This window comes from Dicentrarchus labrax, unplaced genomic scaffold (assembly GCF_905237075.1).
Source record: "Dicentrarchus labrax unplaced genomic scaffold, dlabrax2021, whole genome shotgun sequence".
In the NCBI taxonomy this organism is placed as follows: domain Eukaryota; kingdom Metazoa; phylum Chordata; class Actinopteri; family Moronidae; genus Dicentrarchus; species Dicentrarchus labrax.
This window is the reverse complement of record NW_026136719.1, coordinates 11179934-11206634: the sequence shown is the minus strand read 5'-3', so window position 1 is coordinate 11206634 and position 26701 is coordinate 11179934. Positions and strand designations below refer to the sequence as shown.

The 26701-nt window shown below is 39.8% G+C and overlaps 1 protein-coding gene across 2 annotated transcripts in view; it reads left to right on the top strand.

Moving 5' to 3' along the window:
* Positions 1-95: 95 nt before the first annotated feature.
* Positions 96-26701, top strand: part of homer2 (homer scaffold protein 2) — a 29459-nt gene continuing 2853 nt past the window's right edge. Inside the window, exons 1-8 of one of the 2 annotated variants that reach the window (XM_051380636.1) lie at positions 96-260; positions 11317-11473; positions 18701-18832; positions 19142-19234; positions 20008-20147; positions 22505-22661; positions 23156-23266; positions 26005-26085. In XM_051380636.1, coding sequence (XP_051236596.1) covers positions 259-260; positions 11317-11473; positions 18701-18832; positions 19142-19234; positions 20008-20147; positions 22505-22661; positions 23156-23266; positions 26005-26085 — 873 coding nt within the window. In that variant the 5' untranslated portion in view covers positions 96-258. Of the gene's footprint in view, positions 261-376; positions 1007-11316; positions 11474-18700; positions 18833-19141; positions 19235-20007; positions 20148-22504; positions 22662-23155; positions 23267-26004; positions 26086-26701 lie in introns of those variants that run through there. The other variant, XM_051380635.1, reaches the window with a different exon arrangement.

Sequence of the window (26701 nt, the reverse complement as noted above, 5' to 3'; positions counted from 1 at the left end):
ATGAACACATTTTAATGGTTCCGGGCGCACACGCACCTGAAAGTGATTGATGGCCGTTACCTGGCAGTTGGAAACAGAACCAACGGTCACTATCTACTCGTTTAAAACCCTGTTATTTGATACCAACGGTCGACTTTAAACCCGAGTTAAAGAGACATATTTTGAGCTAAAGATGCTAATGAGTGGCGCAGTTTATCGGATACATTTGCTATAACCGGTATTTTACTTGATATATGAAACTGCCAGACACCTTAAAATATGTAAGTACATCTGAATTTAGATAACCTTTTTTTTTTTAATTATTTTTTTTTATCGTGGTTGGTCGTTTTGTAACAGCGCGGTCTGTTAATTTATTTTAGGTTTGAATCATGTCGTGGTTTTCACACCACAGTTTTGGGATAAAACTCCGACCGAAACCGCAGACACCACAGGTTTAAAAAAAAAAAAGGAAAAAGTAAGTGTGGGTGGCAGGAGCGTGAGCAGGTGGACGCCGCTCCGTGTCGCTGCTGCTGCCCTTCAATGAAACACAATCCCGCTGGGGAGGAAGAAACTCTGCGCATCGAGCAACGCAAAGCAAAGCAAAGCAGGGGAAATGCAAACATTAACTTAAAATTCATCAGCGCCGATTGTTTGAAGACGCCGAGGAAGAAGCCACTCCGCAGTGGGATTTATTATGTGGCGTGTCTGAAGAGGAAAAACAAACAAGCAAGGAGAAAAAACTTCCTGAAATGACCGAGGTTCTGTGAGACTGAGCTTGACAACCCGGTGAATCGAGTTTACTAAGAAGTGCTCTCACATTTCAGTTTGTCTCTCAGCAGCGAGAGGACTTGTTCGAAGCTGGCGCACGGGAAATGAACTCTTTGGACCGCTAATCATCACTGGACTTTGACCACGCTTTAAAACATATTTTTTCCTCTAAACCCACAACCAATAGAGCTTAAATATATATATATATATATATATATATATATATAAAGGAGTTGTTCCTCAAGTCCGCGGCAATGGGGTGAGTAATCCAGAAAGCGCTGCCCTTCAGAGCGCCTCTAATGACACCTGCACTGACTGAAATGTTATGTGTGTGTGTGTGCATGGATACGGCAAAATACCTCCACAACTGTCCAGTTTACCTGTCAACCCTCTGAATAAATTAGATTATTACAGTCGCTGTTCCCCAGCGCTTGCCTATGCGTGTTTTGGGAGCTAAGGAAGACTCCAATTTACTATTTTCATGGCCAGATTATTTGGCAGTGTGGGGTAAAATGTGAAGAGGTGACTGTCTGTTGTGAGATATTCACGATTTCAGGTGTGAAATATGCTTGATTCCATTATTTTTTTTAAGTAATTATGAATGTATTTATAATCTCTGAGCAGGAATTTCAGGTAGATTGGTGTAATTCCTCTTTGAATACTTCACCTCCTCCTTATCTGTCTGTAAGAATATGGTTTTGAGAGGGTTATGAGATATGGAGGTGGCAGAGTCAACACTGCCCACTAATAAGGAGAGATGGTACTTCTGGGAGTGTGTGTGTGTGTGTGTGTGTGTGTGTGTGTGTGTGTGTGTGTGTGTGTGTGTTGTCCAGAGCTGGAGGTAGTGGTGTACTCCCACAGTTGTTTACAGGGTACAGTACATTATTTTGCCTCCATAGTCTACTGTGGTGTGAATGTTGACTCTGTGGCTTAAAGCCATAGTTATGCAATCAGTGGCTGTCTTAACATCTACATACGTTACTGAGTTTTCTTTCTGGAGTACCTACTCCCTGTTTACATGGTTTTTATTTGACTTAGAAATAGCAATAATGACAGCTCGGTGTAATTTGTTTCAGAATCAAACCTGTCCCTGTCTTAATTGATGTCAACTTCATGAATGCTTCCACCTACTACGACATTAAGAGACTGTCATTTATGTAAAAATATGAGCCAAGGTGTGAATAATGAGCAGAATTAATGTTCAGTAATGATATAATAAAGTGCCACCCCATGGCACAGTGATCGACATGTTTTTTTTTAATGTCTAAGAAACCAGTCTGACAGTCCTGACTGCTTCTCCAGAGTTTGGATTACTCATCGAGCAGGTTTGAAACTCGAGGGAGTTGGTAGTGTTGTCATGAAACTGGCCCAGTGGACTAGCAGCCACAAGGCAGAGGTCACACCTACTGACGGAAACATGGCAACAAGTTCCCTGGTTTCAGTCAGTGCCAACCAGTAGTGTCACTTGACTTGACAACAATTTTTGGAAGGCAGAAACAAACGGCTCCCAGGAAATTTCATCTGTCCAGCCATTTTTTTAAAACCCGCTGTTCAGGTTCACAATTCTATGAGGGTCACAACTTATGGTGTTTCATTATCCATTAATTTTCTTATTACTTAATCAACAAAACAATTCATTTTTTAGTCTGTAGTGTCAAAAAATAGTGAAAAATACCCATTACAAGTTATCCGAGCCTACAGTGGCGTCTTTAAATTGCTTGTTTTGTTTGACCAGCAGCCCAAAACCCCCAAGTGTGCGATTTTATTTAGTGAACATCAAGAAAAAATATTCACATTTGAGAAGCTGGAACGAGCACTTTCATTTTGGTTTTTTTTGGTGGAAAAAATCTTCATTTGTAAATTGTTGCAATTTATTTTCTGTCAATTAACTACTTGTCTTAGTGTCCTAAAGCCCAGTGTGGTGTCATTGAAGTGCTCGTTTTCCTCAACCAGCACTTCAGATGAAAAATATATATATATATATACCAATTTCTTGAATAAGACAAAAGAGAGGAATTTTTGTCTTTTTTTTTTTCTTGGAAAAATGACTCAGATGAAGATTATTTTTCTGTGACTAAATTACTTAATTATTAGTTTTTATCTCTAATCATTTAAGTTCTAAATTAGTTTGTTCTCACATAAGTGAAAAACAAGATTTATGTGAGTTCACACATTGCTTAAAGGTACAATGTATTACTTCCTGATTACACTTGGTAATGATGCAATGTGTCCTGCCCTAAGTGACCAGTTAATAAAGATAAGTGTGTGTGTGTGTGTGTGTGTGTGTGTGTGTGTGTGTGTGCGCGCGTGTGTGTTTAGCGGTGGAAATTATAGATCGTTTGTCGTGTTTTTTGCAGGATTTTTTGTCCCTGAAACACTCGGCTCCTAAATGGGGTTATAGATTAACTATACGTCACACAACACACAGAAACACTAACACCCTCACTATCTTGTCCCTTTCATATAGTTCTTTAAACATGTGATCTATCAGAAGGTTCTTGACTGTGACACATTTGTTATTGATCACGTCATTACCATGTCATTGTTATTGATTTATAAAGCACAATACTGCTAGTCCAAATGAGTACATTTGTTGAATTTAACTAGGGGGAAATTATGATGATAACAGTTGGGGAAAAAAGTGATGGTAATTGTTTTTACAAGTACAGTTTCACAGTTTATGCGCTGCCTCTCTGGAATTATACCAAAATAAAGCTCAGATTGCCCGAGAGTCCCTTCTTACTGAATAAGCAGTCAGAAAGACAGCAATGCAAGCAGCATATTGCTATTTAAAATAAGCCATGCTTGGAGAAGCCCTAACACAGGGATAGATGATAATCTCCTGGCTGGCCAGAGAGTGACAGCTAAAGGCTTAACGCTCATTGATTAGGCTCTGTGACATGTGACGTGGTAGTAGGTCTCTTTGCTGCCTGAGTAGGAGAGTGGACTGTACGCCTTATCTGAGCGTGTTCTCTGTGTGTTGCTGAAGGCTGGATGTGAAGGTTGTAGAGGTGTAGTAGGGGAGCAGAAGCAGGTCTTACTGTTTAAGAATCATGGGTAAATGAACAGGGACAGACTGACGGTGGATTGGACGTCTCCTCACCAGATGGTTGAGGCCTAGGAGGCCATCTGCTGTCATGCTGTGCTTCCGTGGAGACTTCCTCACTTCCCTTTTCTCCAAGCTCTCAGATTAAGTTGGGTTCTGCATCCTATTTGCTCGGTGTGATGGAGGAGGACCTGCTGCGGTTGCTGGTTTGAATCTGGCTTGGTGCCTCTATTCCATGGGATTCTGTCTCTCTCTCTCACCAGTTTAATGAGCTGTATTGGCATGAGGCACAGTTCAGTATACTGTGTGATGCCAAAACATTGGTAGTAATAATGAAGGTCACATTTGACAATGGCAGTTAAAACAGTGATAGAATAATTGAAAACAGACAATAAGATTAAAAAAGTAATTCAACAATATGAAGTATACAGTGTAATACCAATGTAGTGAAGATGGTGAATAACAATGAAATTAAAATAGCTAATAATTAAAGTAGCAATACTGTTTTTGATTAATCGTTCAGTCCAGAGGTTCCTAACCTTCAAAGTCCCAAGGTGATGAAAGGAACAAAATACGTTAAAGACATTTCTGGTTTCTTTTTTTCTCTTATTTTATTTGCTTTTTCTTGTGAACTACTGCACACTTTGCCTCTTTAGGTCTCTAAAGATCCTTTAAATAAAAAAACCTGAGAAGGGGGGGAAAAAATGCTTTTCAGTTGAACTACTTGCTATAAATAGACACTGCAACAGTTTCCGCAAGCCAAAAAAGCAGCAACAAAAATGTTGTGGATACATTTTTTTTTTGTCAGTTAACTGATTTGTCGATTAATCGTTTGACTTCCTGGTGTTTAAGAGGTTTGTTGTAAGCTATCAAATGAAGCTGAAAGGCCTTTAAAAGCAAACATTTTGAATACCAGTCGTGAAACAGGCTATTTGCAATAGTTCTCTTTTAACTGATGAATTTGTTAATTTCTTCTACACAGCATTTCAGTATTCAGTATTAATTATTTCTCTCACTCAGCAGGGATCTTAGAGCCCAGGTTATTGCATGCCACAGTATCTGCATGCAAACTTGCCCTTCTTTGACCTCCTGACATCATTAGTAGAGCAGCGTGTTTATTGCGATAAAAGCCCAGGTGGTGTTGTAGTGATGATCCCACAGAGCTTTCCTCTCCTGCCTACTTTGCTCATTCACTCAGATAAAACACCGCTCTCACTAATAAGGCAGCTCTGCTCTCCAGCAGGCCTCGCAGGTGAAAATGACGGAGAGCCTCAACTCTGTTCATCTGATTTATGAACAGGATTACACTGGCTAATGAGAATTCAGGTTATTAAATTCATTTTCTTATGTTCACAAATGAGTGCTGCTTTGGTTGTTTCTAATTTTCCATTTTCATATTGCCCGTCACCAGATCTGTACACCTTGTAACCTAGATATGGGTTTCTCATATTCCCTCTCTGACAGATTTGGGAGAAGATGTTCTTTTTGTTACTCTGTGCCACAGAAAAGCCAATTGTAACTTAGTGTACTGTCAGTGCCAGCAGAGAAAGTGAGGAGGGATAAGTGTCTGTGTTCTTCCCCCTACTGCACTGTAGGTATTTGACAAGTGACTAATGCAGCTTTTGTCACTAAAAGTATTTGAACAGCTAGACGAATGCAGATTTCTTGTATTCATCAGACCACTCAGGTTCAAACTACATTTCATATATATTTTGCTGGTAATCTAAAGATCTCAAGTGATTTAATGTATCCTGGTGATTGTTCTGCTTTAGTGCCTGTCTCACTGACACAACTTGAGTGTTGAGTGAACAGCACTTGAAGTAGTGGAGTAATGTAATGTGTTTACTGCCTGTACATTATGTACATCGGCGTGCTAGAAAGACTGCTAATGCTCCCAAAGTTGTGTCTTTTGTTAATAAGACTGTTTGCTGTACAGAGTGCGTTTTCATCAGGTCACTGACAATAATGTGATGCATTTCACTGGAAATGTCTTCAGGTTCATGTTTTGCCTCTGGTGGATTCAAAGAGGGGCAACATATTTCTAAACAGACCAATGACCTTATGAAATCTCTCTGGCAGAAATGTTGTCTCGCTAATGAAGAGACCCTATTTTAGCGTTACAGGCTCATTCATATTGTTGTGCCTGTGGGTCTTCACCCAATAGCACCTGGAAGTACTAGTTTATTTGTCCTCAGCTCATTTCACACTCCAAACATGGTGTAAAACCCAGACATTGTGTGTTGATGCTATCTCTCTGCTGACCCATTTAGTGGGAGACTTGACACCTCCGTAACAATACTGCCAGTTAAGAAAAAGCCCACACTTATTTTCACTGCGCTGCGGCAAGTTATCAACTCATCATGTAAAAGGAACAAAAGTAATCAAATGGTCAGCCTACAAAAGTATATGTTCGCCTCTCTGTATTTCATTTTTGAGCATTGTCAGATTAAACCCTTTACACTCATATATCTATATTTGTGCTATTACTGTATATGTACTGCCTCCCATGTGTGTTGTGTTTTTCTGGAGCTGGTAAAGTGACGCTATGTTCACTCTTGGTTGGAACGTGAAGAATGTTGCAGTGCACGTATCTGAAGCTGCTGAGACTGCTGATTCTTGCTTAACAGGCTACAAAGCCTGTTCGAGTTTTGACATCTAACTGTTTGACCTCGGATTCCCAAATCACTGGTGTAATGTCTAAACAGCTGACGTGTCTCTTTCATTTGGACAGAGAGGTAGATGTGTGTGATTGATGGGGAACGTTTGTTGGGGGGAATAAGCCTGGAGTGGATTCTTAAACTCAGGAATCTGGACGAGGCTGTTTTCTCACTCGCTGTTAAAAAACACACCTGAATCCTACAGGTGTAGCAGTACACAAATGCAACGTGACTGCACCCCCTCACATTGAAATTACCACCTAAAGTCATAGTCAGAGATATAAGCTGCTGCCTGCTGTTATTCACACTTCCTCTCAGGACACCGTGTCACCCTGCATCATCTTAAAATTTCGTCTTTAAGCAGCAGGATTATCCTTCTCTTAGCAAACTTCACTTAAACTCTGGAGAATGCTGTGTTTAGGTAAATCCTGGGCAGTGATCAAACTAACATTTGAAAGGATTTAAGAGAATAGGCAGGCAGGCTTAGTCGTGCGTCACTCACAATATTGCTGCTCCATATTCCTCAGAGATGTAGTGCAATTATTTTGCACTGTAACCTGGCACACAACACTTTTCCTCGTCAGAATTCAAATCTTAGTTGCTGGGTGTCTGAGTTTGTGTGATTATAGATTCATTGAATGTAAAGAAATCATATTTATCGATACAATGCCAAGCTTTCCCAACAGTTTTACTTAATCCTGAGGTAGGGCTATCTGGCTGTCAGCACATTCCTTCGTTCTTAATTTATTCTTTTGCCAGTACACAACACGACTGCTGCATCATCAGTGTGGATGGGCCTGAGGTGGGTGTGTAGGTGTATGTAGGCACAGACAGTGCAGACTCACTCAAACCTGCTTCCCCCCCCGCCCACACACACAGAAACACACACACCTGTAAATTATTTAAAGCACCAGATGGGGACAGAGCACCCGACAGTCTGCAGGAAAAAGAATTCCTTGGTCATAAAGCCCAAAATGTTTTTTTTTTTTTTTATCCAGTAAAATCAATCAACCTAATGCTTTTTATCTCGGAAAAGCAGATCACTGGATTCCACCAACAGTTGTGTGAGTGCATCCATGTGTTCAGCAGTGGCCTTTCACTTCTCTTCCCCTGCCAGTGTGAGTTGGCTCCAGACACTGCCACTGCAAAGGTCAATGTGTGTGTGTGTGTGTGTGTGTGTGTGTGTGTGTGTGTGTGTGTGTGTGTGTGTGTGTGTGTGTGTGTGTGTGTGTAAAGGGGACAACAGTGATCTGTATAATGGGTTTTGTTGTTCCCAAAACAGATGAAGACTGAGATTAGGCTTAAAGGGGGCAGTGAATTTATTAGGCTTTCATTTCTGTGAGAACCATAATCCCAATAGAAGTAAAAGCTTTATTAGCTCATGAATTTTTGCTGCCTGCCTGCTTGTCTGTCAGACATTATTTGCACCGGGGCCTCATAGTAGTGCATAAAAGCAATTCTGAACTGAATGTCCTCTGACAACTTGCTTTTGCAAGTTGCTGTAATACATTATAACCACAATAGCGCCATCTGTACCCTGTTAATGAAACCTCTAGCCTTGCCATGCAAGAGGAGATGTGTTTATGTTTCTGCTAGCTTTAACAGCTGTTTTGTTTGAAATCATTTTAGTGACTTTTATAAAAACATGCTCTCAGTTGATTTGGATTTAGGCTTATTTTTCTAAGCAAATCCTTGTGCTCCAAAAGTGCAATATTTGTAATGGTTTTTATTATGCATGAATGATTTTTTGCTGCGCAAAGCAAAGTGTGTCCAGCTCAGCAGCCTTGTGCTCACTTCACACATTTTGTTGAAACACTTCATGTCATGAAAGTAGATGGCAGCCGAAGAAGGGAAAGCTAATGGAGGAAGACAGAATACTATAAAGTATCAGGATTTCACAAGGTTTATGACACAAAACTGATGTTGCAGGAAGTTTGCGAGAAAAGCTCTTTCCTGAGAGCATGTTTGTAACCAAGTGGGGGGGGCAAGAAACACTGAATATAAACATAACTTTATCTACAAGAACTCCACATTTAACTTATTGTTCGGTTAATAATTAAGCTCATATAATCAATGAAGCTTCTAGTACAACTTGCATGAGTACTTGTGAGTACATATGAATAGATTGTGACTGTACACTTAGTAGAAGGAAGAACAGCCAAGAGCGTATTTTCAAGAAGAGATCAGGACAATGGGACATGCAAAAGATGCCAGGACAAACCAGTAAAATGATTAATTGCATCGATAACATGATAGGAAGCCAAAGAGAAACACTTAGCAAGACTGAGGCGACATATCAAACTTTCCATGTAGGCTATGAAGAAGAGTGCTGTAACAAACAGTGTGCGCCAAACAAACTTTGCCCCATCGGAAAGACACATTTACTTCACGTTTTTATTTCTTGCAAGATAAATACTTATCTGTCTCTGCCATATTCCTCACCGCCATGCATTATTGAGTTCTCAAGGCGTCCTCTGATCCCTCTCATCCAGCCACTAAACTCAATCATTCCTCACTCTTGGAACTTTATTGAACAACATCACAACCTCATGCAGCCACCTTTTGAAATGAGAACTTGTAGTGGATAAACCAGCTGGGTCCAGTGACTCCAGTCCCTGGAAAGCACTGCCATTAAAGGGAAGTGCAACTGGTGCTCACTTTCAGCATTGTTCTTTCAGTGTTAAGTGCCTGTATAGTTTGTATGGAACCGAGAATATGAGTCTTCTGCATGCAGGTGTGGGTATTTTTACCACAAGCTGCACTTGAACAACGTCCTAGAAATATTCTCGGATGTGACAAGATGGCTCTTGATGTCGAATCTGGTTAAGTGAGAAAAGTATGACGCACCAAATTCTAAAAAACATACATATGTGTTTTGTATTGTAGTTGTTAATAGGTGGTAAAAAAAAAAGACATTTCTTAAGACTGGATAAAATGTGTGTCTTTCCCATCTTTTCCAGTTGTAAAAATTGTAGATTAAAAATATTTTCACATGCATATTATACCCGACCAGTCAAGTGTATAGTGTAGTACGCTGTTCCCTTTGGTGCTTTAAACAGAAAACATGTACAAAAGGAGAAGAGGATTTTGTGAACATATTTCACAACAGCTTTCAACTCGAAATCTGAGTCAGGTTATGGCGTGTGTGTGTGTGTGTGTGTGTGTGTACGAACGAGTGACAGCGTCAGAGAGGGGATAATCACAGTGTCTAGAGACAGAGAGAGACAGAGAGAGAGAGAGTTGTGTGTGTGTGTGTGTGTGTGTGTGTGTGTGTACGTCATGAGGAGGAGCATTTCCACTGTTTTTTCAGTCTGCAGTCATTCAAGTTGAACAGGCGGTCTGATCCTGCTCCTTCATCCCCATGTTGATAGTCTTCACTCTTCACTGCTCATTGCTGGGGGGCAGATTACTTCATCCGCTCAAAGATAGATGACACGATTTTGAACTTTTCCCTGTCACGATCGTTGTTCAGTTGGGGGTTTGGTTTCACATGTGCAGCTTTTTTACTTAGAAATGTTAGTAAGTTAAACCTAAATGTAAATGATTGTATAAGGGACTCGGGAGGGTTTGGATTCACCATATGTGGCAGTACCATTAGGAAGGACCGAAACTCAACTTGAGTCATTTACCTATTATTCCCAAGATGGGTGGAAGTCATGTTATGTTTCCCAATACAGTTGTAGTTGGCTCTATAATGGTGATTCACCATTGGTTTTATTATGGGTTTAATTTTAGGGTTTTAATTGAAAACATTATTTTACCATTGACATTAATAGCTTTTAGATGCCTTTAATCTTCATAGTACTCTTATCACTCATTACTATGTTACTATGTACTGCTGGTTGTAATTTCATTTGAAATTCTCCCCCTATAAAGTCACCACAGTCACTAACCCATGAGTGGCAAGCACAAAAAGAAAAAAAAGACACGTTGCTACACTGCTAATGGTTAAGAGCTGTTAAAATATATATATATATATATATATATATATATATATATATATATATATATATATTTTATATATATATATATATATATATATATATATATATATATATGTGTGTGTATGTGTATATATATATATATATATATCTATGAAATAATACAAATGATGTTCAATTCAATTGTATTCAGCTGTTGTTCAATAAATAAAATTGTAACTGTGTTCTGTTATGTCCAAATACATGTGCCAGGAAACTTGATCTCTGACTGCATTTCAGTAGAGACACACACACACACACACACACACACACACACACACACACACACACACACACCACTGACTGTCTGTAACATCACTGCTGATTCTGACAGACTTGACTTCAAGATATTTGTTTGTTTTCTTCTTTGAAAAATGATCATAAAGCAACAAGAGTGATGTCAACTTTCTGTTTTTCTTTACTAAAAACTGTGACAGTGAGTCTTCTCTCGTTTGACTGTGTTACCACAAGTAGATAATTGTCCTGAATGTATTTGGTACACAGGGGAAATCTTCCATTAGACAATAGATGCAAGTACACACATACATTCAAGTGCACAGTTTCACACAAACCCCTAGATATGTGTTACTGTCACCTATGAGAGGGGAGGGGGGTGTTGATGTGTTAATGGATTTGGGTTGCTATAAGGATTTAGAGTTTGTGTTACATTATCACCTGCCTTTCCATGCTGAGACCCTAAGAAGTCATCATCTCTGGAGACACACAGCACAGTGTCGACACACACCAACTGTGTGTGTGTTTGGCTCAATGTTGTGAGTTGTAGCTTGTTGATCAGTGGATATTGTTTTGATCTGTGGTTACATTTTGTGTGTCTACAGTGATCCTTCTCTCATATTGCCCCTCCCTTCTGTCCTCTGCTCTCTAGGGAGCAGCCGATCTACACCACCAGGGCCCATGTCTTCCAAATCGACCCAACCACCAAGAAGAACTGGGTTCCTGCCAGCAAGCAGGCTGTCACCGTCTCCTATTTTTACGACAGCACACGCAACAGCTACCGCATCATCAGCGTGGATGGATCCAAGGTGTGTGTCTGTGTGTGTATATTGTGTCTCTGTGTGTAACCATATTAGAAAGAGATGATGGGAAATATTTAACTGCTCTCAGGAGAGACAGTTGAGGCTGAGGAAGAGCACTTAAAGCCAGAATTGAACAGAATGAATTATGAAGAAAATTAATGTTACACGTTACACAGCTCCCATCGACCTAACATTGGAGCATTTGATATTTTTGTGCTCTCGTGCTTCTGATGAGGGGAAAGTCATCTATGGCTGGCTGTTTTATTTAAAAAAAAAAAAAAAAAAAAGATTGAAAATCAAGGATGGACAATATGATTTTAAAATCAATATCATGATGTTAATAAGGATATTTTCCAATACCTATAATATATCAGGATATAGCATATTTATGTATGTATGTGTGTATATTTACATGAGACCAAAATATTTATATGTGTGTTTTAAATACATAATAATTAAAGCTGGGTTTTTTTTTTTGGTGTCACTGGGTAAAAATTCCGTAATAATTTTTGAGCATATTGCAGTTAAAGTGGTCTGGGAGAAAACTGGACATTTGCTCCTCCTCTTGGCTGTTTTCAGGCTGTTTTGGTCAAAGCCTGATTCAGTTGCGGAATATCCTGCAAGTTGTAATACATTTCCAATAACTCCTTTGCCTACATTGGCTTACAATACAAAACACATGTATGAACACGTCCCTGCTCCACACGGCGCTTTAGGCTCATTATGTTTGATGGTGCTCATATTGACGAATGGCAAAGAGGCACGATGACAAACAGTGGGGAATAACTTTTGAGGGGGGACAGTGGTGTGTGTCTGTGCATGGAGTGTCTAGTACAGTCTCATTCCCACTGTTAGACGGTGATGCAGCTGTTTCTGAAGCCCGGGGTGCTCTGTGTGCCTCTGGGCTGCGGCGCGTTGGAGGGGCGTCTTTGTGAAGACGAATCGTGGCGGGACGGACCAAGGTCTTGGTGAGGCTCACACCGTGGAGAGTAGGCCCTAAGATGCATGGGGATTTGCTCACATAGCATCACTTTATATGTAATTTAACCTGTTGCCTAGCTAAATCGGCCTCTATAAAGATATGAAAGGCTTACAAATATGTGTTAATAGTTCAGCACAGGGCAGAAAGGTAACATTAAGGTTTAAATCAAAGTCATCAGCAAACAGCCTTTTTAACAAATTAACAAGAGCAGTCAAGAGCAGCGTAACTGGTGAGTTGCAATTAAACTCAATTATCTGTAATTTACTGTCATCAACAAACAGCCACCAGTAGTCATACTTCAAGGACGATGGAGCTTTTAAATAGTGGTCCCACTGGATCAGATGTTCTTCCTTTCAGTCAAATCCCTCTGCACTGATTTTTGACCTGATTTAATGTTTTTTCTGAATTTTGTTTCACTCATTAGTGTTGAAGAACAAGAAGGAACTGGTTTGTTATAGAACATGCACTGTGAATATTTTCACTGGCTTATAAGTGAAAACGACGGACTGATTTTCCAAACTGATTTTGATTTGTCATCATAAGAGCATGATGTGGAGATTAAATCCTGATCATAGACACCACATGAGCACGCCTGTATATTCACACCTTCTTCCTCTGCTAACTGAAAGAGTAGATTATGTGTTTCCATGGCGATCAGTCTTCTCTCTGTGTGAAAACTGGAGGAGGGTTATGACAGCGGTATCCCTCTGCTGACACTGCCAGGCAATCACCTTTTGCACAATCTTGAATCACAAAGATTACCTGCAGAGACGCTTAAGGGACTGAACGGGTTGACAGTTGTTTGGATCTGTTTAGGTCCTCCGAGTTGGTCCTTTTACTTCTATGCTTGGGTAGAGGGCTTGTGAGCTCTGTGTTCGCATTACCAACCCAACAGCTGAAGGGTGGGTCTCGATAGAAATATCTGAATGTGGAATATTTGCATAGCAAGCATTTTCTGAATCTGCTTAACAGTGATACACATAATGCATATGAAGTTTGTGTGTGTATGTCTGTGTGTGGATATTTACCTGGTAGGTTTGAACTAGTTTGTCCCTTTGACTATCCAAAAGTCATCTTTAGCACAATTTTAAATCCATTATTTCTCTGTTCCACCATAGCATTGTTGAGTCGAGCTCTATCAGCTTCAAAATATCTCTCTTCCCTCAGCTAGAAACAAGAGAGGCAAGACTCTAATTTGTTATGTCATCAAGCAACACTTTTGTGAAGCTACAACACGGACCATACTATTTGCATTTTTTTCTCTTTCAGGTCCCTCATAAAACTTTTTTTTTTCTTTGTGAGAAATAGATTGGACATCTACTTTATTTCTGGCTAGATGCATCTATGTTTTTCTATGTCCTCGATATCCTCAAGGCCAGGAGTCCTCTTTCTGCTCTCCCACTCGTGTCATCCTCCATGTCCTCCTGTCTCTGCACTCTCCTGTAACCTTGAGTAACGGAGCAGTATGTGTCATGAAATGTCTCCAGGCAGCAGCTGTGTGAGCTATGAGGATTTAAATTTAGGAAATAAAATGTTATCTCAATTTGACTCATGCTGATTTCAATTTTATCCCTCTTTTCCAGTTAATCTAAGTTAGACAAAGTGATGTCGGTATGAGCAAAGTAACCGTAAGCAAGGAAATGTTGAGTCATATCAAATAAATGTTAAATATAGTTTCTAGTTTGTACGCTAGCTGCGAGGGAGACAGGTCTGTCCAGAAGAATAGTCTGTGCTGCTGTACACACTAACTATGACAGACCGTCAGTTTATATTTGTCCATCCGCGATGGCCAGGCAACTCACTGATGATGATGATGATGATGATATGGCAAGTAGAGGAGCATATCAGCACTTTAGACTCTCGCTCACCCTGAATCGTGGCTTCTCATACCGCCATATACCAAGCGCTATGACAACACAGTGAGGAGTTTTCTTGCTGTACTTTATGAATTATTCCAAGTGTGATAACTTTCTGAGCTAACATGTAAACAAAAAGTGTGTGACTCTTGTTTTGAATATTTTCTATGGTTTCTTTTGCCCCATATTTTTCTCTCTTACATCCTACTGTCTCCTTTTAACTACCTATTTTTTCTGTATTTCTTACCATGTGTCTTCCAACCAGTGTCCAAAACATATTGGCTCATGTGCTGAGTACTGGTAAGCTAAAAGACATGTTTTTGCCAAGAATAAAAATTCAGATATTTCTAAGTGAACTTGTTAAACGTGTTTCTGGCTGGTAGGTTTGCCAGATGTTCAGTTTTTAACTAGTGTAATGTGTTATAGGCCAATATTACAACCTAGAGCCAAGTTCCCTGTGTTGTCATAAACTCGCCCCCCTAAAAGTACACCATGTAGTTTCTCTACCTGTGTGTCATAAAAGTTTAATTTCCACCAAGAAAAAGCATTAGTTCCACCGGGGATGATGGGGACATGTCCTCCATACGCTGCAGAATCCAGTGTTTTCCTACCACATTTTCAAATTGGAGTTTGGGTGAATCACTAAAATCAACCTAGACTGGGTACTTAACTTTATACCCAGCCCCTGTATACAGGTCCCCAAGCAATCAGCCATTAGGATTATGGTGTACTCACACCAAATCTGTTCTGAGTTAGTGTGCATTTCCAGCATCAGGAGGTTCAGTACTGCATATCACTGACTACTTTGTCAGAAAAACAAACTAGGACAACAAAAAAATCAACTAAAATCTAAAGCATGATATGTATTTATTAACCAATAAAAAGGCTACTGTGCATCAGCCGACTTGTCAAGACATGAGGCAGAATCATAATTCATACTCAACTGTTTATTCTAAGAGAAATTGCTCATTTGTTGTCAAGTTCTACTTCATATTCACATTACCCATGCGTGCTTACTTATGTACACCTTGAAGAAGCATGTTCCAGCCCTTAGTTCTGTAGTGTTAAATCTAAACGGAATATTACGTAAGAGCTTTAATAATACAATAAAAAAACTCTACCTTTTAATATTATGCTGCCACTTAGATCATGGAAAGCACGGTGGCCAGGTAATGAAGATCTACCAATTTACGAACTATGACTAAGTTTATGCAGAAATGTAGAAAAAAAAACCTGCCTGTCACTGCCACCAAGGAACAGTGTGTTTTTGCAGTTCTTAATATATGGTGAGATAATATGCATCAGTCCATTAAAGCGTCTGGCAGACAGGCAAAAAATATTTAACATTTTTTCATCCACATCACACCTCTGCTTGATGAGCAATCCCAATTTTCCATTTTGCTGTCTGCTTTGATGAGAGGACACAGTGACCATCATCTCGTCTTTCTCTGGCTGTATTTCAGTCCAACACGGCTGCCAGTTCCTCCTGTTCATCATCAAGACTATCTTCGCTTCCCATTTGTCACCATTATTTTGATATAAAGCCTTCATTAACTTGAGTTTGTGCTGTGTATTCAGCTTGAACTCACTGGTCTGCAATAGTTGAGCACAGTAAAATAGTGAGGCACTCGAATGTTGTAGTACAGTAATATTGACACATTTACTATAAGTTTCAGAATATAATTTTTCAGGAGTTTTCTTTTTAGACAAAAAGCCTTTATAATATGTGGAATGGACTCTCAAGTTAGCCGAGGGTTTTTGCTCTCAAGATAACAATACATTTACATTTTTATCTAAAAAAGCTATCATTCAACTATGACTAAGTCTTCTGGCATTTGGTGCTTGACAAGTGATCACAGCTCTTTCCCTCCCATATATCCCTCTCCCGTGTTCTACATCTCCTGTCTTACTTACTGACTCTGCAGATTCTGTGCGCTCTGCAGACACATAATCAGCCGAGGAATATTTTTCCTATAACCTCCTGGCTGTCTCTGAGTTTCTAACTGACCCTCAGGCCATTGGCCAGCTGAGCTTCACTCTGCACCTCCTGTGCCACTTGATCCGCAGCCCGGCTCACCACCGGCACAGCTGCCAGCGTCACTCCGCTCGCTCTCCCTCCCTCTGTCACACCCTCCCACTCTCGCTCGCTTGCTGACTAAGATGTACACTCATACATGACAGTATTCAGTCTTTATCCAATGATGAAACATTTCTACACTAACGGGAGTTGTCTCGTCCAGAATGACGATGCACCCCTCCAGAGGGCAAATTTCATTCATTTTTTACAGCCACATTTTATATTCTTAAATCAAGAGTCTGTTGCATTAGTTTTCTGATCTACCACCTCAGGCATATCAGCCCAACAAGGTACAAGTTAACTACCTCAGCTCAATGTTAACTTAATTAACTACTAATTTTATGAGTCGGTTTAAAACGGTATAATTTCAAGCAGAAGTTCTGAACGTGATCTGTAAAAAAGTTTCTGACAGGGTTTCTGGCAAACATATTAGATGAAATTGGTAAATAAATTTGGATTCTAATTGGCTGGCTGATAACATATGATAATTGATACATTTGCAGATGATATGTGTTAGGAAACGGTGTATGTTTATTCATATATTTCTTCTTGACATGTTCTAGCAGTACCATCTGTTTACCTAATTCTTTCCTTTTTTGTTTTTGCTTTATCTGGCAGCAACGGCCCAGTTTCTCCACAATGATCATTAAAGTTTCATCTTATTTTAACACTTCTCTTTGAGCCAACGCTGTGAGCTCTGTTAAATATTCACTCAGCTGCTTGAGATGAGACGTCTGAGTCTTGTTTAGGCTTTGCCCCGGTTCCTCTTCCGAGGAAATTAGGTAACATTTGTTTTGATGAAGCATCTGAAAGAGAGTAATCATTTCCAAATCAGATCACAGGCACCGTGGTAAATTGCCACTCTTCTTATAAACCCTTGATGCGGGAATGCAGCCCGAATCAGAGGTTGCAACTCTAATCTTTTCAACGTATGACACTGATAAAGGTATTTTTTTTTGTGTATGTGTAATGATCTCTCTCTTTAGGAACCTATTAGCATTGTTCTGAATGGGATGCAAATGTCTAAGAGGGTATTGATTGCGTGCTAATGTGCTCATTCTGTTAGCCCAGCCTCTGCTTTTTGGGTCTCTGTGTCCAGTAATGATGCAGTGTAAAGTGTTTTAACACCTCAGCCACTAAAAAGATGGAGAGGGAGACGATGGGGGCGTAGAAAGGGACACGAGTCTGTCAGCAATTTGAATTCTCAAATCCTGTGTTCAGAGCCATGTTGCTATGAAACAAGGACTGCACTATGATTAAACTGTCTGCTATTGTTTCTTAATTGTTGGGGTAATTTGCATGCGCTGTTTTTAAGTTCTCTTATGTCTTGGTAGTGAGATTGGGTGTGTGTACATTAAAGCCAGTTGTGTTTACATGCACATTTAGTTGTTCATATAGCATTAATCAGTCTGTATCTACAGTGATGCAGTAAACATACAGTGCAGTCTAGACTGAAATAGAGTTTTAAGCATCAGTTGGTTTCCACTGTCACTGCCTCGTTCACTACTTACAATTTTAGACTGCAGCAGAGGTTTTCTGGCAGCTGATTTACTGCATAGCTACAACAGGTGAATGTGTACTGTAGCAAATATGGAGATTGTAATTTGACCACTTAGAGGTCAGTGGGTCAGTAGTCACCACTGCAATGTGTGTCTGTGTGTGTCCCTTTGAACAACCCCCTCAACCACCGACCCCCTGGGCTCTCGATTTGGTCGTGAATTGCTTGACCATAATAAATTGAGTGAGGTGTAATGTATGGTGTATGACCAATGAAGCTTAAACTTTATTTGCGCTGCTGTGTGTGCTGCATCATGAATTTTACCTTAATTTCTTGCATTTAATGTACAAAATGTGTTTCCCTCTATATAAAGGATACAGAAGAGAATTACTCTTTGAGTATTCACCAAAGATCACTTTGTGTTGTAGAGAGCCTCTCAAACATGCATATGAATCTGACTGTTTTTATAAAGTGGATCATCCTAAGAAAAAAATAATGTAAATTGTAATCAAACTTGTCATTGTGGACATGGTGAAAGACATGGGCAGGGTATTGCAGATATGAATGGAGCTACAATAGGGGATTGTCCTTTGCTAAATCAATAGGACCATTCATCATGTGAATGCAGCTGGAGCTCCTTCTTTAATATGTCTTGGCTGAACAAGAATTTCCAAAAACCCAGCAGCATGCATTTTTCTGAGGGAGTGTGGCAGTCAAATAGATATGAGAACTATGCTGGAAGTTTATAAATCTCTATTGATTACCAGCATGATCTCCTGTAGGGCTAGGAAATTAATGCTAAGTTGTTTTGTCATAACAGGTGATCATCAACAGCACCATCACACCCAACATGACGTTCACCAAGACATCGCAGAAGTTTGGCCAGTGGGCGGACAGCAGGGCCAACACTGTGTTTGGACTGGGCTTCGCTTCGGAGCAGCAGCTGGCTAAGGTGAGAGGAAACATCTCTGCAGCATCACACAAAGTCACCAAAGAATCCGTATAGCTCAGAGATGATTGAGTCGTGTATTTGTCCAAAAACTTGAGTGTGACTGTGCATAATTTATTGATTGAACATCAGATTGAGAAATGAAGTAATCAGAAAGGATTTAAGGGTATATTTTATTCTTAAATCCTCACTGTCACTATCAACTATAATTGGCCCCATGATCTCCCAAAAGATGAGCCACACTGCATATGACATTTCAGCTTGTATTGCCACTAATCATCAGAGCTCTTTCAACATCTCTCTCATTTTCAGTTTGCTGAGAAGTTCCAGGAAGTAAAAGAAGCAGCCAAGCTTGCAAGGGACAAATCTCAAGAGAAGGTGGAGACGTTGAGTAATCACTCCCAGGTAAATTATATCTTTCTACTGTCAGAAATTCAGATTTAGTACAACGTCTATGCTGTCTGTCTCCTCTATAGTCACTGTCGGCCTCTACAGAGCAACACTGCAGAGAAAATAAGAAATGAAACTTTCCTTCAAACACAGAGGGTACAGAAATAGCTTATGGCATACCAAAGTATTCAAATATTTATATGAACTCAGGTCTATGAAGCCTGTGTTGAATACATGTCCACACGACAGAAATCATTCATGTAAAAATCATGAGTGAGAGGTCAAAAGTCATCCTTAGCTTACTACCTGGATGGCACCACAGCAATTAAGTAGATAAGGAAACCAGTGAGAGTAATAAAACAATAAAAGTTTCTCAGTTCCTACAACAATGATCTCAGTTTAGTATTGTGTAAGTAAGTAAACAGCATTGATCCGAGGTAGATCCAGCAGTCACCGCCCAGTCACCTCCCAGTCACCGTCTGCCAGGCCTGCTCTCTGCCTGCACTGACTCCAGATGGCAGGAATCAAACTCAGCACTGACACACACAAAGCTGGTGGGCCATATGACATGATGAATACTGGCAACAGTTTTTCCTCACCCCTCCGCTGTCATAGATGACGTGTTTACAATGTTTCACCCAGAGAAGCCCAGGGCCCTTTTTTCAGGATTTATGAGACACATTTACAGATTTTAACCCATCAGACTTTTATAAAGCTGCAGGTAAGCTTTGATCAAATCAAAACCTGCCCCAAACCATAAACAGTCTCTCTTTTCTGTCCCCTACCAGGAGTCTGGACGTGAGACGCCCTCAACCAACCAGGCGTCCAGCATTAATGGGACAGATGATGAGAAAATCTCTCATGTCGGTCCAGAGGCTGCTGTGTTGAAGAGTGAGAACGAACGTCTCAAGAGTGCAGTGGAGCAGAGGTAAAGTTCATAAAAAGCCCCAGAAGAACCCCTTTAATGTGACATGCATCTAACTTTTTCTTAATGTGTTTCCCACTTTATATAAAATTACCTTTTTTAGATTTAATCAGTAAAATAACTTCATGATCTATCCTTCGCCCTCATGCCTACTCAACATGACAACAGTGAGATTGATACAATATTTAAATGAATTAAACACAAAAGTTTACATTAACCTAAAATCTGTTTTATTCAACAGTTTCAAAAATTTAATTCTAATACATTAAAATGCATACAAATTATTCTGCAGCTGGTAATGATGTGTAAACTGTATATACTTCTTATGGAGTAGCAACAGAAAAGGTTCACAGGTGTAAGGAATATGGTTATTTGAAACTAAGCAGAGTGGATACTGTATTATGAGTCATGTACCAATGCAGCACTGTGATAATAAGCACTCGTGGTATGACACTTATCCTGTCACAATGCTGGGTCACAATCAAATATACTACACATAAAACCTGCTTATTTACCACCTTTCATCCTGTGCCAATCACAATCATTTAATATTAAAAAAAAGTTAAAAAGCTGGCGATCTACAGGTACCTATACAACACATGAATTTTTCTAAAGGATGTGGACAATTTGATGTTACCAAGCTTTCATTTTTACTTAGTCATCCAAATGGTCTCACAATACAGCATCGTATAATATTAACTCCAAACACAGCCTGATCGTTTTCACACACTTTTTGTTCTTGTGTTCTAATTGTCTCTGCACCAAAATGTTCTCTTTATTTTATTGCTGATGATATCATGTCCCCAAAGGGCTCAGAAATTATTTGATATAATCTAACGACGCTGCACTACTCTACCATTTGGTTATCTGGCCTTTATAATCCAGATGTTGAGTGTTTAAATCTGTAATTGCATGAAACACCAGATGCGGTTCCAGATGGGATCAAAATGACCCCAGGTCATCAGAGTTAACTAAAAACTACAGTGAGTACATTTAGCCAGAATTAGTCCTGGGTTGCAACAAACATATCATTGACATATTTCATCCAGATGGGATAAAAGGCCGTGAGGTAAAAAAAAAAAAAAAAACTAATTAGCAGACCTTCCCTGGCAGTACTTAAGAATAATGACGTGAGTAACACTTACTTTTACAGGTTCGGTAATTTCCCTAGGAAGGAACAGATGTATAATTGGACATTCTTAAGAAGGTTCTTGGACAGGATAATGTAATTTGGTACTCATTCTTTGACTGGACACACTTTCGACACACTTTCCCATCCATTTGAATAAGAAAGCGTGTCCAAACTGGACTGACGGGCACTGTATATGGAAAACTGCAAGTGTAACCTAAACAGTGTTTTAGTCAGTACACAGCATGCAAAATGTGCCTACAGGGAAATATACAATTCACCAAATATGGAGACTAAATGTTTCAATAATAAATGACTAATAGTGAATATTTACTTGGTTGGTTGATTTCTGATATGTTGTGTCTAGACTACTAACCAAACTCAAGAAACCATCTCTGCCTTATAATCAGTACCAAATTGGAAAGTTCTTTGGAAACATCCGAGGGAGTTATTAGGAAATTACCGATCCATAAAATAAAGCTTTACCTTTCAGTTTAAAACACTGATTATAAACATTGTTGTTAAAAGAAACATTTGTTTCACAGCAGTGCATTAAGCTTACATGTATTGTTAAACTTCTTCAGGTTATGCCTGGAAAACAGTCTGCTCCACCTTTGTTCCCTGTCTTTGTCGGCCCTTTTCCAAACCTTCACAAGGCTTTGTGATTTTGTGTTGTGGAAGTGTGTCACAGCAGTGAAACAGCCGAGGACTGCAGAATGCTGCGGTGCAAGTCGGTCCACATTTGATGGAGAGCAGCACACTTCAACCCAGCCATGCATAAGGAAGGGAACAGCGATGCATACTAAATATACATCACAACCTGTCCAACCTTATTGATAAGACAGTAACACAACTGTATGTGGTGTGTAACAAGGCTACAGCTCATTAGACATTTGAGACTTTTACCCCATTCATTTCTTATTTTATGGTCTAAATATCTCTTGACAGTGTGATGTACATTGTGGCTAATTAAATAGTTATGACTGGAAGGATTTTGAAGCATTGTGTCATGTCAGTGAGCACAAGCCCCAGAAATTTGAACACTAACCTGTCTAAATTTTCCTTCCATTAATAACTCTCCTCCTGGATATCTCTCTCTCTCTCTCTCTCTCTCTCTCTCTCTCTCTCTCTCTCTCTCTCTCTCTCTCTCTCTCTCTCTCTCTCTCTCTCTCTCTCTCTCTCTCTCTCTCTCTCTCTCTCTCTCTCTCTCTCTCTCTCTCCTGTCTGGCAGCAACACCAACGCCAAGAAGTGGGAAACAGAGCTGCAGACTTTAAGAGAAAATAATGCCAGGCTGGTGGACGCACTGCAGGAGTCCTCAGCTAATGTAGAGAGCTGGAAGAAACAACTTAGTGCCTGCAAGGAAGAGAGTGACACACTCAGGGAAAAGGTAATACAGTCATAAACAATGTACACAAATCCATCAATCCTGCTGGCAGAAAAGGTGAATGGTTAGAAACACCGCTGTCTTTTCTATAAAAGGAACAAAACTGCACCACAAACTCTCCCAAAATGAATAGATTCCTAGTTCGGTTAATCTATTACTTAAAATCTGTGGTGGGTTCCTCCAGTTTCTCCACTCTGAGTACTGTACATTTTATTATCTTCTGTGTTCCCTGCACCACAGTCCACTATAAATAGAATCATTTTAGTTTCATAATCAATGTGGGCTGTTGCTGCAGCTGGGCTGGTGTTGCAATAATACATTTTGGAACATGCTACAAGTTTATTTCTAATTGCTAATGTCAGTTTTCAGGATGACACCACTTAAAATATACAGCACATTAACATGCAAACAAACAAAAAATCTGTTGACTACTTTTCACAATAAAAACTTGACATGTCTCATAAATCACTTCTCCTCCTCTTTCGCTTTATGTGCAGATTGCAGAATTAGAAGCTCAGTGTAAAGAAGCAGATCACGAGAAGCAGCAAAACGCCCAACTGAGTGCACGAGTGCAGAAGCTGGAGACTGAGCTTCAGGAGAAAGAGCAGGTGAGACATCTGCATTAACATTTGTCTTGAAACAACGGGGCCAGTGTTGAGAGCAGGGTTGTCTGTTGGAGTTTGTAAAACAATGCTTTTTTTTGTGTCAGAGGTGGTATTTTACCTTGAAAGTTAATGGTTCACTTTAGTCCCCTTCTTCATTTCTACATCAAAGAAATCACAATTTTCAGGTCAACGCTCAACCCCTTTATCTCCTAAAATTACAGATCTACTCTCTCTTCTTCACTCCAACATTTCAACGTGTCTCTTCACTGTACACCAGCTCTTCACCTCTTGTTCTTACTCAATACCACTTCTCTCCCCCAGGAGGTGATTATACCTCTGTGGGAAATTATATTTTTTTTGTTGTTGGATCTTGGTTGCTGTATGGATCAATCTTTTATTTTCACCTACCCAGCTAAACCCAGACCTGTTATACTGCCAGTGCTGAATTTTTATTCTCAATTTATTCATTTATAAAGTCATTTATTAGATATTTGTCCTGTTTTGGTACAATTGAACTCCACTGTGAAAATGGTACGACCGAGGGAATGTAAAGTCATCCACTCACTTTGTTTCTAGTCAGAGCAGCAGGGACTTTTGGCACAGATACCATTAGCGGCATCGCCTTATGTCCACTGCATCAGTCATCCATAATCCAAACTAACTGACTGTCAGCTCAGCGCAGCCTAATAGTGTTGTTATTTCTAATGAGGATGAGCCCTGCAAGGCCACACACTCTTTTGACCTTTGCTTGTTGCTGGTTAAATGCTGTTTCTGTCTGCAGACAAATGATTAGGACTGACTTTTGGCAATCTCTGACAGTCTCGCTGCCTTTTCCTACAGTGACTGTGTCCCCCTATCAACGTCATGACAGGGGGACACAATCAGCCACGTGTGCAGCTGAGGAAAAGATGAACAAAACAAATTCAGTTACCATAATAGGAAAAGAATACAAATCTGCTTTTATTTCTGTTTCAATAGCGAAAGACAGTGTTTCAGTATTTGTTTCAGTTCACTGTGGTTTTTCAAGTTATTTGGCCTCTAAGATATTTTCTACTGTTTGATCCCCAAAAAAGTGACACACAGACCCATTAGTTTTTGGACCAGGTTCTACTCGAACACTGCAGCAAATCCAGCTTCACATTCTCTCTCAAATGTATAACATGGTTGCAGCTATCTTTTACTGTCATCAATTAGTCTGCCCATTACGTTTTAAGTCTAAGTCTATATAATGTTAAATAATTGGGAAAAAAGTCAGTTTCCCGAAGGGACAAGGTGACTTCTTCATCACTGGTTAATCTGCTGAATATATAAATAATATATTATTTGTTTTGTATATAAAGGGTTAGGGTGATACTTTTGCTTGATAAATGACTTAATCATTCTCAGATATGTTGATTAACTGTCTGTTGATTGTTGTTTAATTTGAATTTGACAATGCTTATTACAGTGTTGCAAAATAATGACATTTATAGCTGTGTTGCATAAAGACCCTTTCAAATTCCCTGAGGTAAACTGTGTGTCTGGGATATTCTAGTTTAGCACCTGGCAGCCTGAGTATTAATAGAACATATAAATCTTTCCTTCGAGAGCGGTATATCTTACACAACAACGGGATGGAAGTAGCTCAAAGAGCTGGAGCTGAAAGATCATAAGCAAAGAATCATGTCCTTTGGGGGCTTCAGTGTTTCCACAGTCCTGTGCATCAGCCATAATGCTTCCAACACTGACCGAAGCGGCCTGCAGGAGGAAGTCTCATTGTTTGCAGTGCACTGATACAGCAGACGGCCCACAGAGGCTCATCTGCCAAGTGACTCACCCCCTTCTAGAAATGCACACGCTCAACTCCTCCAATTAAAAGCATGCCTATGAATTATTAAGCATTCACTGTGGTGTTGACCCCAGCGCTGGCCAACCGTGAACTAACAGAACCAAGCTGCTGCAGGTGACTACAAAGACTATTATTACCAATTATTACTTGTCGTGGAGTGCTTGAGGCGATAGCAGATGCTAAAGCAGCAAAGGGAGGACATTTTCAGGGCAATAATAGATTTTTAATTGCAAATAAAACAAAAATGTAAGCACAAGGCAGAAAAACAAAATCAAGGCTGTATCTTCAGTATTCATTCTTTACCTTTTTTTACTTTGCTTTTCATTTTTCCTTCTTGCTTTGTGTTGCTGCCATCTTATGTGTATAGTTTATTTATATGGGACAGTGCACAATTAACTGTGTCTTAAAAACACAAATTTAAAAGGCACCCGCATCACGGTTGGGTATTGAACCTAAATGTGAAGTATCAAAAAACATTACTGAAAGCTGGCATAAAGTGCATGATTCATACTCTTCTTTACTTACTCTTTGATAATATAGTTTCTGATTTAAACCTTTGTTTGGTCAATTTTTGTATTTCATTTAGGCAAACACGGTGGTAAATCCACACATTATATCTAGTTTGTTCAATTTGTTATTTAGTGTTACTTAATACACTGCTGCTGGTTAAGAAATTGTCTGGCACATAACCCCTCACTTTGGCCTTTGTACAGATTAAAGCTTACAAATGAATGTTATTAATTCTCATATCATTTGTTTAGAGGTACTGGGAGGTAGACTTTGTTACCCTTTTGGATTGAACCATTTGAAAAGTTTGACTTCTTATGGTATCCTTAAGAAACCAATATGGAATATAAACTCAAAAAGATTTATTGGCATTTGATTCACTGGTTTCTGGATTTATTTTTCCCAGGAGCTGGAGAACCTGAGGAAGCAGGCAGAGATAATCCCTCAGCTCATGGCAGAGTGCGAGAGCATCACCACAAAACTGCAGGTACGTTCAAAAGGACCCAGAAATCCCACAAACCCCCATGTTTCTCTCAGGTGTGATTTACAGCGGAGTATAAAAGTAGAGCCGCACAGACCTCGGGTCTGTAGCACAGGTGAGGACACGATGTCTGTCACAGTGACGTAACACACAGGCTCTGCAGTGCTTTCAGACGGAGGTAGAGAATGAGCGTTCCTATTCACCATTCTGCCTGAGGGCTGGTGACACAACATTCCTATCACGTGTCTCACTAACACATATTTTGGTTACTGTATCTGTTAATAAAGGTCTATCCCCAGTACAATACTGAGTAGATTATTGCCTCTTTGAAAAGGTTTCCTTTAACAGAGATACTACATCTCTGTCACGGCTTATTAGTTTCCTAGTGGTGCAGATATGATTTGTTTAGCTGACTACAAAAACAGCTGAACATGTTTGTGGATTGTGTCTGAGTTTTAAGTTGGGTGTGAGAATCTGCCAGAAACAATACAGATTCACGTCAAAGAGGACCTGTTCTTCAAGGCTGATTCCTCATTGAGTAATATCACTCTCTGTAAAACCAGAAGTGCCAGGCTCGGTGAATGACTGTACGCCCCACGAGTGCCAAGTCTGACATGAACTG